General features: G+C 43.1%; 1 protein-coding gene across 1 annotated transcript in view; it reads left to right on the top strand.

Moving 5' to 3' along the window:
- frem1b (Fras1 related extracellular matrix 1b) overlaps positions 1 to 23660 on the top strand; it is a 255156-nt gene that overhangs the window by 71573 nt on the left and 159923 nt on the right. Inside the window, exons 4-9 of the mRNA XM_041208368.1 lie at positions 2824 to 3125; positions 3481 to 3680; positions 9460 to 9783; positions 13498 to 13606; positions 16380 to 16511; positions 16908 to 17252. Coding sequence (XP_041064302.1) covers positions 2824 to 3125; positions 3481 to 3680; positions 9460 to 9783; positions 13498 to 13606; positions 16380 to 16511; positions 16908 to 17252 — 1412 coding nt within the window. The remainder of the gene's footprint in view (positions 1 to 2823; positions 3126 to 3480; positions 3681 to 9459; positions 9784 to 13497; positions 13607 to 16379; positions 16512 to 16907; positions 17253 to 23660) is intronic.

Here is a 23660-nt window from a genome sequence, read left to right as displayed (position 1 = left end):
ATGCTGCCTTGATGTCAATGACAATAAATTCATCTCACCTCTTGAGTTCAGCTCTTTCGTCCATGTTTGGACCAAGGCTGTTAATGAAGTCTGCAGCTGAGTGGCTCTGACAGAACCCAGACAGAGCGTCAGTAAGCAGGCAATTGCTGTGTTAAGTGCTGCTTTGCTGATGATCGATTGGGCGGTAATTGGTCGGATTGGATTAGGGAATTTTTCACATTGCTGGTTAGATGCAATTGTTGTAGCTTACTGGAACAGTGTGCTAACGATGTGGTTATTTTTGGAGCATGAGTCTTCAATGGTACTTCTCCAACAATGTGTCTCAGCTCTAGGTACTTGCTGCTACACATGCAACATTTGTCTATTTCTCACATCAGGCATCTCTGAGTGAGATTCCCAATTAAATCCAAAATAATGGAATATTGTGCTGCTGAGCTATGTCCACTAGGAATTTGATTGACACTGTACAAGCGCATCTCATAGAAAATGAGATAGAAAATAGTAGAAACTCTCTCAATACCGCATTTTGCCCAAAAACCCTCTAATCCACTGCATGCCAGCCTGTCAGACTCTTATACCCTGTCCTGTGGTGTCTCCCTGGGTTCGTTGCATTATCCTCCATTTGCTGAGATATTGATGCAGTTTGTCAAAACATAACTTAATTGGTATCCTTAGTATCTACCAGAGAAAGATTATTTTAATCCCATTTTATTGGCTTTGATTTGAAAAATTAAAGGGTAGATTTTGAAGTCACAACATCATCTAATTTAATTGTCATTTTGACAAAAGGTGAAACCAAATGAATTTTAGTCATCTTGCATTGACCAGCTTTTATTTGAAACATGCTTAACTATTTCTTTCATCCGGTAAGGATGGGATTAATTCTGTCCTCTATATTAATTTTAAGGAGGTAAATGATAACAGGCTTTACAGGCTAGTGGAGGTGGAGTAGACGCTGTGGTGGGGTGCAGGGAAAATAGGTGGAAGCCGCATGGCTATCGGATGCATTGCACCTCCATGGACTTTCCCAGGGCAGGTTGGAATCCGGGTTGGCATTTGGTCCATGAAAGTAGGCAGCTAACTTGTGCAATTAAGGCTCCAGTTAGAGGCCATTTTGCATCAGTGATAGTGTTTTACCAATGTCGGAGCAACTCCCCCCACCTCCAACTGCCATATACAGAGGCCTCCAGCTCAATCCAGGGTAAGGTGTCACCAGAACCAAACGCTCCATGCCCCAATGACAAGGTGGTGAGGATGAAAGGCCTCAGCATCACCTGTGAATAGGCCTGCAATGGGGATTCCCCTCCAACTCATTGTCCCTATCGACTTTGGGCATCTTTTATTTCATTGCTTCTCTGCAACCAAGGGTGCCTCCATGTTGAGGTGCCTTTCCCCTTGCCTGTCTGCCTTGGCAATGCCCACCTCTTTAGGTAGAGCTGCCAGCCTGACATCATTTTGCACCCTGGGCGTCAGCCTCACGACCACGGCCAGCAGATGGACTGATGACGTGGACAGGTTTGGGATCCCCATCTGGGCATGAGGTCAGGTTCCTATGCCCATCATCTCCTGCTCTCCTCACAAATTTTGAAGCCATTTTCTAATGGAGGTATGGGTGAAGAAGCAGAAGTGTCTGTTTCAGGACAGTTTTACACTCAAAAGGCCAGTCTTCAGCAGGAAGTGATAACAGCGGAAAAGCTTACATCAATTAATATTGTCTTACCTGTTGTCAATGGCACCTAATTCTAAAATAGTGCCAGTAAACAGCACACGTTTATACTTTTTTGGGGACCTCACTCAAGCATCCACACAAGAGACCCTGCAACATATCCTTACTGGCGCATGTAGAGATGTCCAGATGAAAAATACATCCTGTTCTAATGGTGTTCATGATTTGCCTTTGCTGGCATGTGTGAATTCAACTGCCTCTCTAGTAATGCAAAGTCCCATGAGAGTCCCAAACATATGACAATCACCTCCCAATATGTTACATGTAATCAGCAGGAAGATGAAATCTGCTTTCAATAATAATTTCCATCACACACAATCATTCACCTTTTTCTTCCAATTTTCTCCCTTCTTCTCCTGAAAATGACAACTTATTGTGTGGTACATTTTCACAGTAGCAGCAGCCTGCCTGTCCAATTGCTATTCTTTATAAGTGATCCTAGACATTGCATGGTGTAAAGCTATAAAACTTTGGAAGTTATTACAGTTAATTCCTTCCTCTTCCAATACAGATCTGCACTCTTCAGTAGGCAAGTTAGTGGATATCACTGGAAACCTTAGCCTGAGAACGCTTGAGTCCAGATTTGGTGTCTATACAACTGACCTAGCTGTGATAACTTCACTCTCACAGCAAAGAAACCCATGTCCATGCTGCTCTGTTTGAGTTAACACCATACAGGATTTACCACGGCATATTTCTAGTGCCTTGAGGTTAATCAGCAGCATATGTTTAACAATAGTTCAGAGCTTCTGTTAATACAATTGTATCAGTAAACAAATCTAAAACATAAGTAAATGAGAAGAATTATCTTTAACATCTTGCTAAATTTCATATTTAATAGAACGCTACAGAATGCTAAATGCTACATTTGGAAAGTAGGTTCTGACTCACAACTCTATCTTTGGCTTAATCCTTATTGCATACCAGTACACTTTTGTTAATTAAAGATTAAGATTGTATTCAGATGTTAAAGCACTAAAATTGTCACTTAGCTAATAACCACGTATTTGTAATATGGCACTTTGCTAAACAACTGTAAAAAGGCTGAGAAGGTGCAGAAATGCAAATCATGTCATTTTTTAAAATTTGCTTTCCAGATTCACAGAATCTCAGACCTTTATGGAAACATTCCTTTTGAATGTCCAAATTACAGAACCGAAATCCAGTATCATCAGGTTTGGATTGATTAGCCTTCAGGTTCAAGAGTTGTATGGGATATCAAATCCTATTGACAAAAATGTTGTGTCTTTCAAATACAATGCAAACACAATTTGTACAGCAAAAATTTTATCAACCGAGGTCCTTGTTCCAGCCCATGGACAGCTTATTGTTGATGATCCTAGGTATCGTGGCCAAGGAAATTTACTAGATGCTGCATTGAAGCAGAATGTTAGGAAAGGTACTTGCTCTCTTTGTGACTTAAAATTTTTTTAAAAATTCATTCATGGGATCTAGGCATCGCTGACTAGGCCAGCATGTATTGCCCATCCCTAATTCCCCTTGAGAAGGGCAGAATGTTACACACTATTTAAGGTTTATTTGTGCTGGAGTTTCAATGGTTTAGTAATTTATGGGTGGCAATTAACTAAAGAACATACTTAGAAAACATCTTATGGAAATGATAGATCAATTCAAGTAATAGTATACTGAAATGGTAACATATAGCCATGCCAATAAATGTAACAATTCAGTATTGAAAATGTTTAGTTTAACTGTATGTATACAAAGTACTAATGACAATTTCAATTCTTCAGTAAGACAGGCTAAAATTCCATGCCCCAGCAACAACGCTTGCCCAACTGGTGTTAAGGAAGTGCCATTCTTAAAGGCTAACTGTGAAGATTTCCTTGCAATGGGGCTGAAATATCAACACCTCAGTCCACCCTCTCCTGATAATGACTATATTCCAATTAAAGTAGAGGTCAGAGATGAAAAGACCAGATTCCTCCATCAGGTAACCATTGAATCAAAAACTTTTTAATTCATTGAATAAATATGTAAATGTAAATGAACAATTCATGTGGTTGCTTATTATTAAGCTTTTATATTTCTAAGTATAAGAATGCATATAATTAGAAAAGGTTATCCACCCATCCAGAACACACGTTTTACAAGCCATACACAATCTACAGTATCATTGACTCTTTTTCCAACTATTTAAATCTCCAACATTTTGCATGAGTGTTCCCTGATTCCCAAAGGCAATCAGGCAAAAATCCATCTTCACTTTTAACCAGTCTCATTTCTCCATTATTCAGCCCCCATCAGCAGTGCTCCAGAAAAAACTTATTTTTCCGCTTCCCCACCAGCAACTAAAAATATCGCACAGATGCAGGAAATACACAAATGGCGGGACAGAAATTTGCATTCAATGAAATTTAAAGCAAAAGCGCAAAAAGTTGGAGTAAAAAATTATGAAAGCTTTTGGAAAAACTTGCAAAGTATCTCAACATAGCCTTTGCCATGGCTGAAGTGGAAGAAAAAAAATAGGCGACAGGCATAATTAAAGAGAAAGGAAGCAAAAAACTTCAGATACAAACATGTAGGCAGATGATGGAGTATCCCAGCACGGAACTCCTGGTGGATGGCTGCTGAAGTAGAGGTTAAGCTTCTTGTGGAGGTGGTGGCCTCTGGCCACTGCACAACAGCAGCTCCGTAGACCAGCTTCACAGCAAACTTAGAAGGTGATTGATTCAAGTTTCAGGCCGTGGCTGACTGGCACTCCCATTGAATGAGCCACTTCTATGTGGTATGGTAACTGATTGCATAGCTCTGTAACTGGCTTTCTACAGCCCTAGCTCATGAGAAGACATTCCTCCTGGCCATTGTGTATAATGCTAATAGTACAGATGTAGTTGAGGTCATCCTAGTGGGCACAATAAATAACTAATGTTGGTTGTTGATCATAAGTGCCATTGGAACATGTGTACGATGATGGACAAGATCCCCAATTTCTTGGTATGATCATATTAGGGATCGATAACTTTTAGTTTAAAGTAGACAAAGTTTAAGATTCAATTCTCTTGCCAAGAGAATAAAGCAACAAGGTTCCACTGGTTTTGAATAAACAAAAATATACTATACAAGGTCAGGAAGATAAAACAATTGATAATATTTATCTTATACTCTAACATTCAGGGTTAATATGAGATACATGCGAATTGACAGGCAAAATGTGAGGGACACACCACAATGCACAATATGTAGCAGATGCGACCTAGACAGATTCCATAGATTTCTTAATAACATGCTCAAATTTGAGTAAACCCTGTGATTCAACCAATGTTGTTGAAACTCTGTCTCTCTCACGAGGGATTCCAGTCTTTATCTTTGAAGATCTCGTCTTAGAATTCCCTCCAAAAGTCACTTCAGCTCGGGCTGCCTCAATGACTGCACACCTTGCAGGGTTTCAATCTCGTCTCCCGAGACTCCATTCCCCTGGATTCCTGAGTATGCACTCAAACACCAACTCACAAGCAAAGTTTCAGCCCTTCAGCCATGCCAAACAGAATATTACTGCTCCAAAAGGGTACCTTTGCTCCAAAGGCATGCAGCATGGCTTCACCAACCTTTTGCTGCTTTCTTCAATCTCCAGGGCTTCTCCTGAGCTCTATTTGATTGCCATTCTTAACTGCCCTTGAGTAGTAGTGGTGAGCCGCTGCAGCCCTTGTGGTGTAGGTACACTCACAGTTCTATCAGGGAGAGAGTTATTGGATTTTGACCCAGCAACAGTGATTGCAACAGCGATCTATTTCCAAATCAAAATGGTGTGTGCCTTGGAAGGGAACTTGAAGGCGGTGGCATTCCCATGGGCCTGCTGCCCTCGTCCTTCCAGGTGTCTGGCACTCAGCAAATTTCTGGCCTCCAGCAATTCTCTGAGTCCAAGTCTGATGACAAGCCTCTGGACTCGGTCATGTCTCAGTTGCTGGAGCTGCAAAGGCAAGCTCGGGAACATCAGGGAGGGATATTCGCTGCACTCCTCAGATTACAAGGCACAATGGAGGAGTCCATATGCCTTCTGGCTAAGGTGATAGTGCTGACATGCCAACGGACTGCGGTCAACACTGGTAGGATGGCGGCCACCATGGAGACTTTGATCCAGGACGCCACTGTTGCATTGCTACACAGGCTGATCTCCATCTCCGATGCCATAATTGGCCTCCAACAGTGTGTACACGAGAGGGATGCGGGGCAGCCTATTCTCACTCCAGCTACCCCTTCTCCTCATGGAGTCAGCCAGGGGACTTTAGGCACCCATAGGGAGGAGGATCAGCAGATGCTGCCAGAATGTCATGGGCAGGCATCACAGAGATTCATCATTCTCTCTGTGTGCTCTCAGCATCTGTGAGGTGGGGCTGGCCCCCATCTCTTCAGCATCTGTAACCAGTGATGTTGTGTTCCTGAAAGGGTCAGGTGCTGAAGGCTGACAAAGGATCAGGTGCACTTAAAGTTTCACACTGCGTCTGCAATGATATGAACCTGATCACAGAGCACAAGTGAGCTGCCCTTGGCCAGACAGCAGTCAGACATTCTCAGAGGCTATGTGAAGATCTGTGGAGTGTCTTCACTGCATGTCGTCATCCTCCTCCTGCAATTGAGCAACTAATAGGGCCTCCAGTGCGTCTCCATGACAGGAGCATTATCACAGGGGTTATGTGCGCTGCCATCAGCCAGACTGGAGTCAAACATTCATAGAAGCAATGTGAGGATCTATGGTGTCTACACAAATCTAACAGCTCTGAGAGCCTTGCAAGCACACCTTTTTGTCTGGCCAGTGTAAAGGCCTCATTACCATCATCATTGCCTTCGAGGACCTCCCCACCCTCATCACCATCGACATCACTCTCATGGGAGGAGACCTCTAGCTCCTGCATCACCTCCTCAGCCAGCTCCTCTCCCCGTTGCAGCGCCAGGTTGTAAAGGGCGCAGCAGGTGGCAACGATGCATGACACCCTCTGTGGGCTGTATTGCAGGGCTCCACTAGACCGGTCCAGGCACTGGAACCTCATTTTCAACATCCCAATGATTTGCTTCACCAAGTTGCAAGCTGCTGCATGAGCATCTCTCTGCTGCAGCCTGAGGCCACTGCATGGGTGTCATCGGCCATGTCCTCTCTGGATAGCCCTTGTCCCCCAAATACCAACCCTGCAGCCTCTATGGACCCTGAAAGGTGTCAGGGATCTGAGGCCGACTGAGAATGTAGGAGTCATGGACACTCCCTGGAATCCATGTGCAAACCTGCAGGATGCGTTTGTGGTGGTCGCAAACCATCTGCACTTTGAGCAAATGGAAGACCTTGTGGTTGAGATAATTGACTTTTTGTTGCGATGGAGATCTGAGCGCAGTCGATCGTACCCTGAACCTGTAGGAAACCCGAGAACTGGGCAAATCCAAACGCTTTTGCATCCTGGCTCTCTTGGTCCCGGGCGAAATGCGCAAAGTTGTGTGCCTTTATGAAGATGGCATTTGTGACCTCATGGATGTATTTGTGGGTGCAGGCTTGCGATATCCCACAGGGGTCACCTGTGGAGTCATGAAAGGAGTCATTGGTGTAGAAATTGAGCGCTGCAGTCACTTTCACGGCCACTGGATGCCCTGCATGTCCCCATGGCACCAAATCCTGCAGCAGCTGACAGTTGTGGCCAACCAGTTCCCTAGACATGCGCAGTCTTTGGCAACACTGGTATTCGGTCATCCACAGGAATGAAAGGCAGCGTTGATAGACCCTGGGTCTAGCTGGACGCAAACAATGACGGCTCACTGCGGCTCTTCATCAGCATATGTGGGAGCCCCAGCCACCCCTTCTTCCCGAGGGTTCTGCTCCTCCCTCTGCACAGCCAGGCTTCTCTGTCACTCTCTTCTCCATCGTCTCCGCTCTCTGTATGCCACGAGGCATACAGCTAATTCACCAGGCTCCATGCTCCTGATGTAGTCCTCCTGCAGGATAAAGAGAGAGACAATTGGGTTAGCTTGGGTATATCAAGAACGTCTCTTGGTCATGTCTGAAAGCCCCTTAATGCATCCTGGAGATTGCTGGCCATCACTTGAATGGCCAGAGTTTAGTGTGCTGCATGGCTGCCCGAAACACCAACTACCTCTGCCCCACTCCACCTGACGAATTGGTGACAGCCTTGCACATTGGACTGCATGTTGTGCTCTCAGTTAAGGCACAGGCATTCTCCTAACCCACACTGCAAGGCTGCACTGTTAGCTTGAATCATAGGGGAGACTGGTCCAAACCTGAATGATGACATTGCAAGAGGCTGTGAGCGCCTCCATCAGTGACTGCTCTATGGCCAGCTTTAGCAAGGAGATTGTACAATGTGCCCAGTTGTCCAAATGTTCTGCAGTCCACTAAAACACTCATTAGTTTGTAGTCTGTGCCCAAGAGGTGTAAAGCTCTGGAGCACTTGGTGGCACTTGCATACCTCTGCGTTGCTCGAGTAGGCACATACACTAGCTGCCCGATTCCACACATGTCATTGTGGCTGTGTCTGAATAATATCAGCTGCAGAGGAATTGTCACTTCATAGAAGGTTTCCCTAATGCGTGGCTGCTTACCTCCCCACAACCCCGCACGTACCTTCAACCATAGGGCAGCCCTTGCCCCCATGCTCAAGTTGCCTCAACCGCAGGGCAGCCCTTGCCCCCACAGCTTCAACATGCCTCAAGCACATGGCAACCCTTTCCTCCACCTCCAAGTTGCCTCAACCGCAGGGCAGCCTTCCTCCCCACCCCCAAGTCACCTCAACCACAAAACAGCCCTTTCCCCCACGCCTCCAATGTGCCTCAACCTTGAAGTCCAACAGGTGACCCATGCAAGTACTGTGCAATGTTACTGTGTACTCGCCTCTGAGTTCCCCTCAAAATGCAGCCCGCCAAGTGCACGCCTTATATATGCTCTTGTGAAACACTTTGGCATGCAATCACACCGACATGGATGGACAATCCAGTGTGGGGGTTAATTCCAGCAAGCTGGCCTTATAATGATATGCAGACGTATTACAATGTGCTTCCCGACGTCTGATGGCAGGAAATGCGGCCCGCCATTGATGGGCTGAGCGGACGATTGCAAATTGGTTTCACGACATCATGAAACTGACTTTTGGCCTTCCCACCATATTGTCTGCTCGTGCCGTCAAGCATGCCTGACGCCAGCGGGCACGGACATAAACTCAAGGGTAGTGCAAAGCAAGCTGGGTTCTGGCTGAACACTAGCTTCATCCATTTTCCAGTTTCAATTGTCTTGATTTCATTGGCTGTATGGGCAGCTGGGAATGACCTGTAGTGCATTATAGCAGAATAGTAATCTTTTTGGCCCAAATTCCATTGCATGCATAATGCTAATTGCAGTCTTAAAAATAGCAACCAGAATAAGGAACCCTTGCTGAATTTTACCCTCCATAGCCTGGGTATATTGAAGCTATTTAAGTGTCTGCCATACTGCCAAGGTTGATATAAACTTGCAGCACAGACCTGGGACCTTATTAGTCGAGCTCACATTTCACAATACAGTATGTGGAGTACTTTTCCACATTCATTGAATTGTAAGACAATTTTAATCTAGAGTAAGAGTGGGAAAATGAAACCTTGATAATAGGAATCTTGTTGAAAATTTTCTTTGTTCTTGAAGTTAATAACTTGTAATCATGTTTAGCACAACTCTGAGATTGGGAATTGATAGTTTGTTTTCCATAAAGCAAACCGTGAAGAAACAAAATATTCTTTGACAGGTAGAAAATGCTTGGATTCGAGTTAACATTAAAGGTGCAATTCCAAACCAGCAACCCAAAGCTGCATTCATGCCAATGTTTATCCTGGAAGTTGATCAATTCATCCTGACACCATTGAGCATTGCAGCTGTTGATGCAGAGGATGATGAAACACCAAAGGACAGACTGGTTTTCAACATCACCAAGCCTCCTGTTGAAGGGTACTTAACTCACCTGGATGACCACACCAAATCCATCACATCATTCAGCTGGCAGGATTTACATGAAATGAAAATAGCATATCAACCTCCTAACATTAGCCATACTGAAAGGAGGAATTATGAGGTACGTTGAGATAATTTGGATCCAGATTTTCAGATAATTCTAAGTATATTACTTCCTCTCTTCTTCATCCATAACTTTGAATATGCCACCCTATGTTTTCTTCCTTCTTCCTGCACCTCACCACATCATCAGAGCTGCTTGAGTTCTATCTCTGTAACTTCACTAGAAGTGCAGTGTGCTGGAAACCCCACTTGCACACGTTGAAAACAAGTCACATAGTCTAATTCATTCTTTTGCAGGATCAAAAAACTCAAGAATTCCTAAACTCTCTCAATCTTGCCTTCTTTCTACAATCTGAAGACTTTAAAAAAGTCAGGGATGGCATTGGTACAATAGTTAGAGATGACCTTGGTTCAGGAGATCAGGATGTAGAATTGGTTTTGGTGGAAATGACGAATAGTAGGGGAAAGAAGTCAATAGTGGGAGTGGGGCCTACTGAGTCCCTAACAGTAACCACAATGTAGGACAGAGTATGCAAGAAGAAAAATTGGGTGCTTGTGATAAAGATGACAGCAATAATCATGTGTGATTTTAATCTGCATCTCAGCTGCAAAAAACAGATTGGCAGTAGTAGCCCGGATAAGGAGTTAATAGAATGCTTTCGAGATAGTTTCTTAGAACAGCATATTCTGGAACCAACCAGAGAATAGGCTATATTAGAAACAAAAATAAAAATACCTGGAAAAACTCAGCAGGTCTGGCAGCATCTGTGGAGAGGAACACAGTTAACATTTCGAGTCTGTATGACTCTTCAACAGAGCAGGCTGTATTAGATTTGGTATTGTGTAATGTGACAGGTGACCTCAGAGTGAAGGCATGCCTAGACAGCAATGACCACAATATGATTGAATTTTGCATCCAGTTTGAAAGGGTGAAGTTTGGGTCTAAGACTAGTATTTTAAACTTAAATAAGGGCAACTATGTAGGAATGAAAACTGAACTAGCTGAAGTGAACTGGGACACTAGGCTAGAGGATCAATCAATAGAGAAGCAGACAAGTGGCAGGTACTTAAGGGGATATTTCAAAATACCCGGAATAATTATATTCCTACTATAAAGAAAACCACATCTGTGGTTAACTAAAGCAGTTAGGGGGAGCATTAAACTTAAGGAAAAAGCATACAACTGCGCAAAGGTGAGTGGCAGGTCAGATGATTGGTCAGAATATGAAGAATGGCAGAGAATGACTAAAAGGTTAATCAGGAGAAAGAAATTAGATTATGAGAGAAAGCTACCTAGAAATGTAAAAATGGCCAGCAAGAGTTCCTACAGGTTTGTAAAAAGGAAAAGAATAAGTAAAGTGAGTATTAGTCCTCTAGGGAGCGAGAATGGGGAGCTAATACTAGATAATAAGGAAATGGCAGATGGAATGTACAAATATTTTGCTTCTGCCTTCACTATAGAGGATACAAAAAAATATTCCAGTAATAGCTGTAAATTGGGAGGTGGAGGGGAGAGAGGAACTTGGTGAAATCACAATCGCCAGGGAAGCAGTACTGAGCAAACTGATGGAGCTGTGGGCTGACAAGTCCTGATGGACATCCATTCTAGGGTCTTAAAAGTGGTGGCTACTGAGATGGTAGATGCATTGGTGTTGATTTTCCAAAATTCCCTAGATTCTGGAAAAGTTCCATCAGACTGGAAAGTAGCAAACATAGCCCCTCTGTTCAAGAAGGGAGGGAGGCAGAAAAACGAAACTATAGACAGTTAGTTTGATGTCTGTCATGGGGAAGGTGTTGGAATGGATCATTAAGGAGATTATAGCTGGGCACTTAGGAAAAAACTTAAGGTATTTGGGAAGAGTCAGCATGATTTTGCAAAAGGGAAATCATATTTGATCAATTTATTGGAGGCCTTTGATGAAGTAACATGCACTGTGGATAAAGGGAAGCCTGTAGACATGCTGTACTTGGTTTTCCAGAAGGAATTTAGTAAAATGCCACATCAAAAGTTATTACGGAAAATAAAAGCTCATGGGTAACATATTAGCATGGATAGAAGATTGGCTGGCTGGCAGCGAACAGAGAGTATGCTGATTGACAGAATGTGATGAGCGGAGTACCACAGGAGTCTGTACTGGGGCCTCAATTGTTACAATTTGTGGCATTGACTTAGATGAGGGGAGTGAAGGCATGGTAGCTAAATTTGCAGATGACACAAAGATAGGTAGGAAGGTATTTTGTGAAGAGAGCATAAAGTGTTTGCAAATGGATCTAGATAGGTTAAGTGAGTGGGCAAAAATGTGGCAGATCGAGTATAATATGGGAAAATGTGAAATTTTTCACTTTGGCAGGAAGAATAAAAAAACAGATTATTACTTAAATGGAGAAAAACTGCAGAATTCGGAGATGCAGAGAGATCTAAATGTTCTAGTGCATAAGTCACAAAAAGTTAGCATGCAGGTACAGCAAGTAATTAAGAAGACTAAAGGAATGCTATCCCTTATTATGAGAGGAATTGAACATAAAAGTAAGGATGCTATGCTTCAGTTATACAGGGCATTGATGAGACCACATCTTGAATACTGTGTGCAGTTTTTGTCTCCTTATTTAAGGAAGAATGTAAATGTGTTGGAGACAGTTCAGAGGAGGTTTACTAGATTGATACCTGGAATGAGTGGGTTATCTTACGAGGAAAGGTTGGACAGGCTGGGCTTGTTTCAATTGAAGTTCAGAAGAGTGAGGGGTGACTTGATTGAAGTATATAAGGTCCTGAATGGTCTTGACAAGGTGGACATGGAAAGGATGTTTCCTTTTGTGGGTTTGTTTTAAAATTAGGGGACGCCCTTTTAGGACAGAGTTGAGGTGAAATTTTTTCCCTCAGATGGTCATACGACTTTGGAACTCCCTATCTCAGAAGGCAATGGAGGCGGGGTCATTGAATATTTTTAAGGCGGAGGTAGATAGGTTCTTGTTAGGCAAGAGAAACAAAGGTTATTGGGAGTAGATGGGAATGTGGAATTCAAAACACAAACAGTTCAGCCATGATCTTATTGAATGGTGGAGCAGGCTCAAAGGACCAAATGGCCTACCCCTTCTCCTGTTTCATATGTTCATATGTAATTCCTGATCACTGCTCCTTATAAGTTGCCTTATTGCTACCACTTTTTTCAATGTCTTTATCTTTCATTTAGGTTTCTTAATTTATCAGAAATATGAAACCAATCTTATTTATGTTACTGAGCTACTGAAAATATTATCTTTGTAAACACACTTTGTAAAATGCCTAAATTTGAAAATTGTTTGAACATGTAATTTTTTTGTAGAATGTGCTATTGACATTTAAAGTTATGATAGTTCATGGGTTTCAAATTTCAGCCCAGCTTGTGGAAAGGGCACATCTTTCCCACTGTTCTTATTTTGCTCATTGCAAGGAGTTAAACCAGTCTCAAATCTAAAATTTCTATTATCTGAAAACAATTGGCACAATTTTAAAGGGCTTAATCAAAACAGTCTTCATCAGAAATACGCTCCAGAAATGGGAGATTGTGGCATATAACTGAGACATTATTTGGGGAATTTTACCAACACCTAATCTGTACTAATTTAACTTCAGCATGCTTGATGCTAACACAAGGTGAACAAAAATTGAATAATATTCTATTCTCCAGTATCTTGGCAGGCACAAAATTGATTGCTAATAAATGTTGTGAAAGACTTTTGCATGCATACAAAACTTCATAGTCCATATTTTTTCTTTTCTGGTATATCTTAGGTTGATTTTAAGGCAATCGATGCATTTTTCAAAGTCAGTTCTTCTATCATGGTTCACTTTTCAATCAGAGCAGCAGAGACAAATGCACCAAGGATTTCTTGGAATATGGGTATGTGATTTGAATTAAACTATTATCATAATTACTTTATTAAAAAAGAACATACTTTTCAGTTGCTGAGACTCGGCGGTCTCCATGTGCAGAGTTATAGTTCGTAATGAAGTCTCTGAATACTTTATAATGTTTTCATTGAATATAATATAAATACAATTATAGAATGCAACTTAATATAATGATACCGGGATGGGGGGGTTATCGTATGATGAAAGGTTGGACAGGCTGGGCCTATATCCATTGGAGTTTTGAAGATTGAGAGGTAATCTTATTGAAATATATGAGATCCTGAAGGGTCTTGACAGGCTGGATGCTGAAAGGATGTTTCTCCTCATGGGAGAGATTAGAACTAGGAGACACAGTTTAAAAGTAAGGGGTCTCCCATTTAAGACGGTGATTACAAGAAACTTTTTCTCTCAGAGGGTCATGAGTCTTTGGAACTCTCTTCCCCAGAGAGCGGTGGAGGCAGGGCCAATGTATGTTTTTAAGGCAGAGGTAGATAGATTCTTGCCTAACAAGGGAGTCAAAGGTTATCAGGGGAATGTGGAATTTGGAGTTGAGGCCACAATTAGCTCAGCCATGATCTTATTTATTGCTAGAGCAGGCTCAAGGGGCTGAATGGCCCACTCTTGCTTCTAATTCATATGTGCGCAGGTTTTTATATTAATAAACATAAGTTGCAGTTTTTCTCGTTAAGTATTGCTCAAAGAAGAGACATATCTAAGCTTTTTGTCTTGTACTCATCAGGACACTTGCAAGAATACGAATATAAGGGGAAAACAACAATTTATACTGTATGTTAACGTAGTGCTGATTGGTTGGCGTGTGGCATTGCCATGGAGAATGCACCATTGATGGTGACTGACAGTTAACTGCCAAACATTGTTTGAAATTTAAACCAGGAAGCTTGACCCTGATTGGTCAAGGCATTGCCCAGATGAATGAGTCAACAAATGGTTGTCACTCATTTTGTTTAGTAATAAATAAGTGTACTCTCAAGTATGTACACTAGCCAATGCTCTTCTAATCCCTACAGGCCAGAAGGTTTGATTCCTGGTCTGCTAAATCACTCAACTTCATCAGGGCAGCAGTTTGCTTTCCGTGTTCCTGGATTATGGAGGGGAAAAGTTAACCTGAGTTCCGCTTCTTATCACTCTCCAGTGAGCTCTGCTATAGATCACATCAGAATGCTCATGTGAAGCCTGCACAAATATGGGCTGCAGGTGCCATGTCATTGTATTCAACAAGAGCTAAACACTTTGACAAAGGAACAAAAAACACATGTGTGAAAACCCATGTTCTCTTAAGCACTATGGAATTTCAAACTTTCAATTTAAAGATAGAAATTTAAATAAACATTGTGCTAACAATTTAAATTGTCAAAAATCAATTTTAATTTTAATTAATTACTTTTGATGGATGAAGCAGTTTATAAATGCAACTTAATTCCCAAGGAATGATAAAACAATTCTTAATGCCCAATTACTTGTTTGATAACAAAATCTACCCCATGAGTCCTGAAAGCCCAATTATCTGTGTGCTTGCAAAAGTAACAGGCCATAACTATAATGTATCAGTAGCACTGATATTATTCTCAAACAGATCCTGGCTCATTCACCCTCCACAACAGTCCCTGAACCTGGACATTGGTTTGTCTATGTTCAAGCACCTCCATGCTATCCACCAGTCAACTTAATCCCACCACAAACCTTAATCTTTGAACTCTCTCATATTGTCTCCTCCCTGTCTTCTGTTCACAATGAAGATATATCAATTCTAACCTTTGCCATTCTGATGTAACCTGAATTCCCTCTCTGCCCATTGTACATTTTAGCTGCCACTTTAATCTGAAGCCTATTATTGCTATCTCCCTTTCCATCTCCTATCTTGGCCCCTTTTGTAATTGTCTCTGCTGTCCTCACCTTTTTATCACACACCTATATCACCTGTCATTATTCCTGTATTGGGTACTTAGCCCCAATGCCCCAAATCCCTACCCAAACCCCTCATTAGATAGGATGTATGACACAGAAATAGGCCATTTGGCCCAACCAGCGCACACAAGCCTCCTTCCATCTTTCCCCATCCAAATCTATCATCTTTATTGTTGCTCTACCTTCCAAATTCCCTGCCTTCATCCCATGCTTTAATCCCATTTGGATTTGCCAACAGCATCCCTCTATGCCTCTCTTGGCATACTCCAAAAGTCCTATCAAAGCAGATGTTGCTTTTCTTATTTTCGCTATGTGGTCAACTGTGACAATCTTGATGCTTACTACCTTTCCCCAGTTGTCCTGAGAAGATGATGATAAACCTGGGGTCTTGCTAGGTCCTTTCAGGGGACAGTTAAAACTCAGCCACATTGGTGAGGGACTAGTGTCACATATTGGCAAGACTTGGTAAGAATGGCAAGTTTTCTTCCTTTAAGGACAGAAGTGAAACAGTTGGGATTTTATAACAATTCAACAGCTTCATGGTCATTTTTATTAATGCCAGCTTTGTATTCACAATTTTTAAAAACAGGATTAAAATTCTCAAAACTGCCCTGGTGAATTTGAGCTCATGGGGTGAGATTTTAACACACTCGAAACCCATCCTTGTACAGGTTTAAAATCAGACCTATTTTGTTTGAATTATTGGTCCTACCATGGATTACTAGTTCAGTAACATAAGCACATTACCATGCCCATTACTAATTATAGCTTGATGGCTTTGAAAAACCTTCTCCTGTTTAATGGTGTTCTTAATCAGATATTCCTAACCTGTGCAGGTCTGGACTTGTTAGAAGGTCAATCTCGACCAATTACTTGGGAACATTTTCAGATAGTGGACAACGATAATATGAATGCTGTACGTTTAATAGCAGTGGAAGGATTGCAGCATGGACGGCTCACAGTTAGAGGTAAGAGATTAAAATAAGTTTAACAATGATCTATCACCATGTGGAGAATGATCATCATCAAAACACATTTGGGAGTTATTTGCATCAATGTAATTTTTTTTCAATTGAGGATAACATGGTGGGGTGGGGATGGTGGCTGGGGAACACGCTCTTGAATTAAAGGGTACTTCTTCTTTCAATTACAACCTGCAACATTGATCCTAGCTAACATTTTCAAAATAAGTCACATTTCAGAGGCTAGCAATAAATTGTCAAAAATACTATGTGTAATAAAATGGATTGCAAAGGTCTTATTTTACTGGGGTGGAATTTGAAATATCCGGAAGATTCATAAGATTGGTCTCTGCTCAATTCATGTTTCATAACCATTCTGTTTCTGACTTGTGCAAACATCAGGTGGCAAAGGATTCATGTGCACCATTAAGGACATTAAGGATGGAGTTGTGCGCTATCACCATGACGATAGCGATACAACCAAGGATTATATTATATTCCGAATCTTCGACGGCAAACATGCTACTCGACACAAGTTTCCAATTAATATCTTGCCCAAAGATGACAGCCCTCCCTTCTTAATTAACAACCTTGCTTTTGAACTAGCGGAAGGAGAGTCTATATTAATAGAAAACCATATGCTGCTGTCTTCCGATTTGGATTCTAGTGATGATTACATATTGTACAGGATTATAATTCCACCAAGAGCTGGAGAGATTGTGAAAAAAACTCTATCAGATCTACCGGGTAAGTGCTGATGGAATAAAGAAGCATTGTTAATGAAAAGTTAATATAAATAGGAAATATCAGTCTGAGAATCTCAATGAATAGTTTGTATTTATTGTTCCTATTAGTGTGAAGACCACACTATTTTATTTGACCAGCACTATCTCAGAATGATCTTCCAACGCCTCATTCAAACTTCTAGGAAAGATATGTGAAAGAAAAATTGTTGTCTGATAAGCAATTCTTTGCTTACTACTAGCTGCCAAACTCACCCCTCCATTACACCAATTCTTGTGTCTAATTTGTAGATTCTACTGTTGTCATTGTTGCCTGAGCTATTCTTTTGTTTTCTACCTAAGATCCAAATATGTGGTCATGTATTCTTTTCCCCTTTGCAAACCTGCTGCACTGTCTTTTGTTATAATCCTTTGTTATTTCCTAGTTATATTTATAATCTAACTTATTAGTAAATAGAAAATATGTAGCAAAAATATGGAAATATTGATCAAACTCATAATACTGTACCTCAATTGTGACATTTTTGGTTTATATTTAGGACAGTCACACATTGTTTCAGGATTTAGTGACTTCTGTTAAGGATAGGAGGGAGATTAATTTAAACAGCCCTGATTTTTCTTCTCATTACCCATTCATAAATAGAAAGGTGTTTTTGATTTCTGATTTCCCCCTTTATAAATGATGACATGTTTGCCCCAGCCCTTAAGTTTGGAGTGATCCAATCCTCTATTCATAACCCCATTGCAGACTCAAGATAAGATAAAATAAGAAGGCTGGTTTATTTTACACACACACCAAAACACATGAGAGGAGTTTCACGAAGTCTACCCCTTTTGCACTCATACAATAAAAGAGGGATAAGGGAAGGAAAGGGCAAGACCATGATAAAACGAAGAGTTATGGTTTCACATGAATCCAGAGTCCAGAATCAAAAGGTCCAGTGGCATATTCCTTCAGAGGTTAGCAGGCTGAAACTGTTGCAGGGTGATCGGTCTTTCCAGCAGCGAGGACTTTTATGATGGGAGAAGGCACATAGAGGTGAATTAGTCTTGAAGGCACAGATACAGAAGTTCCAATGTTCCAAAGTTCATACTGTAGATGAGAGCCGGGTACTTTACCTGGACAGAGCTCTTTCTGCTGCTACCTGTTTGATGGTAAAATGGTAGACTGCCTGGGTTCAGTTCCACATGGCAACATTACAGGTTCTAGCAGCTTGGGGAGGCCATGTGACACACTTCTTATCCTGGTCGTTGGACAAAGGATGTATTTTTCCAGGTCTGGAATCTTCAGATGTTTAATCGAGGAGTCATGGGCCCTTTTGTCCTTTGCTGGCATACTGTCTCCAATGGCTGCAGCTCTTCCTTAGAAATATAAAGGGGGTTGGCACATTTCTTTGGAATTTGATTGCCAGCAGTCCATAGAGTCCATAGAGGGCATTAGCATCACTTTAAAAATAGCAAGGTCCCTGTTGATTCCTGAAGGTTAGAAATTCCTCTGGTATTGTCTAGTCATGGCTAGTCAGGGTAAAGCCTTGTCCATTTTTTAAATAAAAATAATAATTTTATAAAGTAGCCAGGTTGACGTAGATATATATATATATATATATATATTACACATTGGCCACGAATTGCCGATTGTTGATTATAGAAATATCTTGTCTGCTTGAAATTTAGCAAAGTTCTATATCAAATGTCTAATTAAATCATTGCAAGATGTAATCAGCAAGCACAAATATTATTTAAAGGACAACTATTTGCTGTCTTTAATTATATAAGTCAGATCCATACTGGTCATTTGGCATATACTAAATATTGGACCAATTACCTGTCAGAGACTAATTACAATGTCATAATTTGTGTGCTAATTCTTTGATATACAATATTCTTGTATCGTCTATTATGAATTCTGTTTATAGCAGTCAGGATTCCAACCTTTTATTGATCTATTTTACTGAAAAACTTTTACATAGAGTACAATTTAATAAGAATAATTGCATTCATTCCATATCCTTTTTGATGTTGTCTTCCTAGTCCTTTCTCTTCTATTCCTTTTTTTGGGTTTCTCCTTCCAGCAAAAGCTGCATGGGCAGAATTTTAACAGCCATAGGGAGGCAGGTTTGGGTGTGGGTGGGATCCCAAAAAGTGGCATTGAGTTAGCAATCCAACGATTTGGAGATGAGTATGGAACCCTTGTGCAGCTGTTGGATAAGTCATTGCAATGTGGAAATAGGAAAGTAAGTTTGAATTCAGCCCAGTGTTCTGACTTTAACAGCCACTGCATGGGTTTGCTGAGCTGCCTGGAACACTCCAGGGTTAACAAGGTGAGAGCACAGCAGCAAGAGGTTGCTCTGTGAAACTCACATGCATGGTAGTCATTGAAAGAGTGAAATTGCAAAACTTGTGGCCAGCCACAGTGGAAGGCTTGTACCTGCATAATTAGTTCTGTGTGCCTGGATTCACCTCTTTGTGGGTCAATTTCTACTCAACTTCCTTCCTGTCAGCCTTCACTGCAGCATGGAAGCAACTTTTGCAGTAGTAGCCTGGACCTCTGATGAGGATCAGCAGCAAAAACAGAAGTCACACCCAACAACTGCTGCCCCAACAGCACCAGGAGAAGGAATGACACCACCAGCAACTGCCTTCTCTACAGCCACATGTCAGAGGAAATGGATAGGGAGCTGCAGCTTGTGAGGGTAATACCCCAAACATAGGATCTACAGGCAGAGGGTGAGCTTCCTCAAATGTCAGAGCAGCTATTCCTCAGGCTTTCACAGCAGGTTGTGACTGACATCTGCAACCTCTTGGAACGTCTTTCTTAGATGACCACATGGCCATGATTGCCAATAGCCAAAGTCGCCACTGCCCAGAATTTCTTCATCTTCAGCTCTATCCAGGAAGCTTTTGGTAACGTCTCCAGGATCTCTCAATCTGTTACCCATAAGTGACTCTTCCAGGTCACTCTCTCATTTACTTTGCCACAGACAAGACCAATCAAACACAGAGGACTGTGGCTATGCTGCAGTAGCTGGGAGTCAGTGATTGCACATACGTGGCAATCAAGGCACTTTCTGATCAGCCAGCAGTTTTCATCAATTTCAAAGGATTCCACTTCCTCAATATCCAGTTGGTTTGTGACCCCCTCAAAAGTGATCAGGTATGTCTGCATTAGATATCCAGGGAGCTGCCACGATTCATTCATTTAGTTGCAGTCACATCTCCCACAGGTTTGTGCTCCTTCACACAGCCTCAATGACTGGCTCTTGGGAGACAAAGGCCATCCTATGAAAACCTGCCCAATGACTCCTGCAAGAAGCCCTACCAGTGAATCAGAGGACAGGCACAACAGGAGTCATGCCACCACAAGGGCACAAATAAAACAAGCTGTTCGGTTGCTCAGGATGCGATTCAGGTGCCTCGAAAGACCTGAAGGTGCCCTTCAATAATCCCCATCAAGGGTCTCCAAAGTGGTTGTAGTTTGCTGTGTCCCTTACCACACTGGCCCGGATTTTTGCTATTGGGTCAGGTGCGCAGAGTTGGGGCATTTCTCAACTACGCAAACCCGGCCCTGGTAAAAGAGGCCTGGATGTTGGGATTTTCATTCTAGGGGTGGTGGAACTAGGGTGACTGGACTGGATTAGAAGTTGGGCCTGCCGCCCCCAGAATTAGTGCGGAGGCTGCTGGGTATGAAGGCTAGCTGGCCACAAGGGTGCTTGGTGTATCGGCACTACGTAAAAGATTGAAAACCCTCAATAAAACAAAAAAATCGCTCCAGCCTGCACCCCCCACACAGACCCCATGACTCATCCATGCCACCTCATGCCCCTGAACACTCTCCCATACGCTGCATGCTGACCTATGCCCTGTACCCACACCCAACGAACACACATATCTTCCATGCCAACATATGCCCCTGTACCCAATCCCATTACCCCTCATTCTCCCTTGTCACCCTATGCCCCATTACCCATCCCCACCCCCTCATAACTCCTATGCTTCTATAGCCACCCACATAGCCCCTCATACCCCAATGCCATCCTGTGCCCCTCTACCCACCATGCATGGACCCTCATAACCCCTATGCCATCTTAGTGCCAACTCATGCCATCCATTCCCACTCCCCTCCCCAATCACCACAATATCCTCATCATGTCAAATCCCCTAGTATACACCATAGGCAAACCTCAGGAACCACTGCACAATTGTCCAAGATTTGCGCAAAGTGTGGTAGCGGGTGGGAAAAAGGATGTTTTGCCCGCCGGCTGCAATGGCAATTTTTAGTGCCATATCATCCCATTCCCAACGCATTCCACCTCATTAGTAATGCACTCCCAGGCAACACGTTAGATCGCTGGCAGGGCGGCCTCTGATTCATCTGCCCACCGTCACCTCAGGTTTTCAATAATCCAGGCGCCGTATTTAAAGGGTGCCCCCTGCACAGAGCTAGCACTCAATAAGGGGTTGGAAGCTGCCGAAAAGCCATGGCTGCCGATGGGAGGAAACATGCTCCATGTGTGCAGTGGAGGCCTTCCATTAAGTCCTCTACCCCCGCTCTGGGCGTAGATCAGCAAGAAATGCCACTAATCCAGCATGGGAGGTGGTGGTCAGTGCCAAAGCCCTGCAAAAGAGGACAGCCATCCAGAGCCAAAAGAGGATGAATGATCTCCTCCACTCCGCGAGGGGAAGTCACTCTTTTCATCACTCAACTGACACACTCAAACCCATCACACATCCACACGGATCTCATTCACTGCTGGTTTAAGGAACAGTACCATTCATTCTCTCACACACAGCTTTATCTGCCCTGTGGATTGTGTCCTCATCCCATTCATGACATCACTCACCACATATAGGCCAGGCATCCTTCTCATCTGGCTGGCAGACATCTTGCTTACACTCTCTCCATCTGTCTTCATGCAGGACAAGCTGGCACACAACAAAAGGGAGAAGTCACAGACTGGTAGAGGAATGCCTGACATCAAGGTCCTTACAGACTTTGAAAATAGATTCATCCAGCTGGCCGGTGATGATCTGGACTATTCCTGTGCTGACAGTAAGGTTGGTGGTTCTCAACCAAGTGAGGATCCAGCAGTGCAACATCCATCAGACAACCATGCTATGATTGAGTTCCGCTGTTCTGTAGTCCCCTACCATGCACTAACTTTCTCTCCTTGCTTTCGCTGGCACATCTGGGAAGTAGCCCAAGGGGATCCATGAGCCAAGTCTTTGGCTCAAGCCCTGAAGATATCTTGGAAGAAGAATCTGGTGACACCCTAGTTGAAGATCCATCACAGTGCTCACCCACGCACTTCACCAGCACAGACACACAGCTTGCAGGGACCTAGTTCTAGTGCAGCCTCGGGGTACCAATCTGGTGCGCACAATGCACTGTCTGATCCATAGCAGGCGGCAGCAGGGACTTCCCAAGTTTCCAGAACTCAGAGGACTGCTGAAGGATAGAAATCTGCTGAGTCTGAGTCAGAAAAGGAGCCTCTGAACTCGGTCATACCTTTGTTGCAGGAGCTGCGAAGGCAAGCTCGGGAACAGCAGGGAGGGATGTCCACTGCACTCCTCAGATAGCAAGGCATAGTGGAGGAGTCCTACCACCTTCAGTCTGAGATGATAGCGCTGGTATGCCAATGCACCAAGGTCAACACTGGTAGGATGGCAGCCACCATGGAGACCTTGGTTTAGGACGTCGGTCCTGCACTGCTAAGCGGGCCGAACTCCATTGCTGACGCTATAGTTGGCCTCCAACAGTATCAACGCAAGAGGGGTGCAGGGCAGCTCCATCTCACTCCATCTTCCCCTTCTCCTCAAGGAGTCAGCCAGGGAGCACCAATAAGGAGGAGGATCAGCAGGTGCACACCCCGGGGACATCCACCCAGGTGACTTCTGGGGTGTCTGGCTCATCCAAATCCCCTTTTCCTGTGATCCCAGCAGCTCCAGCTCCACAGGCTGAGGAGGCTGCCACAGCCGCACAGCAGGACTCTGAAAGCAGGCCAGGGCCCTCCAGATCTCAGCCCTCCAGAGGACACCTGTCAAAGTCATGTCAGGCAGGGCGTAGCAGTCAGCTGGCTGCCTCCATCTCCTCTGCTGTGGATGTCAGGGGAGCACCAAGACATAGGGGCAGGGTTAGGAAGGTTAAGAAGATGTAACTCTTTTGTTACAAACCAAATAAACCAAATTAATAAATCAGGGGACAAATTAAAAGGCAGTCCCTTGAAGGGAAACTGCAAAAACAAAAGACAAAATTTAAAGGAAACTTACAAACATTAAACTAAATTGTTTCCACAGGGGTCAATAAAGCACCCCAGTCCCCGCAATGCCCACTGAGCATGGAAGGCCTCGACGGTGCCAGCGGACACTGTATGCTCCCTCTCCAGGGATACCCGGCCGGGAATGTAGCTATGGA

Source organism: Carcharodon carcharias, chromosome 16 (assembly GCF_017639515.1).
Source record: "Carcharodon carcharias isolate sCarCar2 chromosome 16, sCarCar2.pri, whole genome shotgun sequence".
Classification (NCBI taxonomy): Eukaryota; Metazoa; Chordata; class Chondrichthyes; order Lamniformes; family Lamnidae; genus Carcharodon; species Carcharodon carcharias.
The sequence above is the reverse complement of the archived record's forward strand: the minus strand, read 5'-3'. Positions and strand labels throughout refer to the sequence as shown.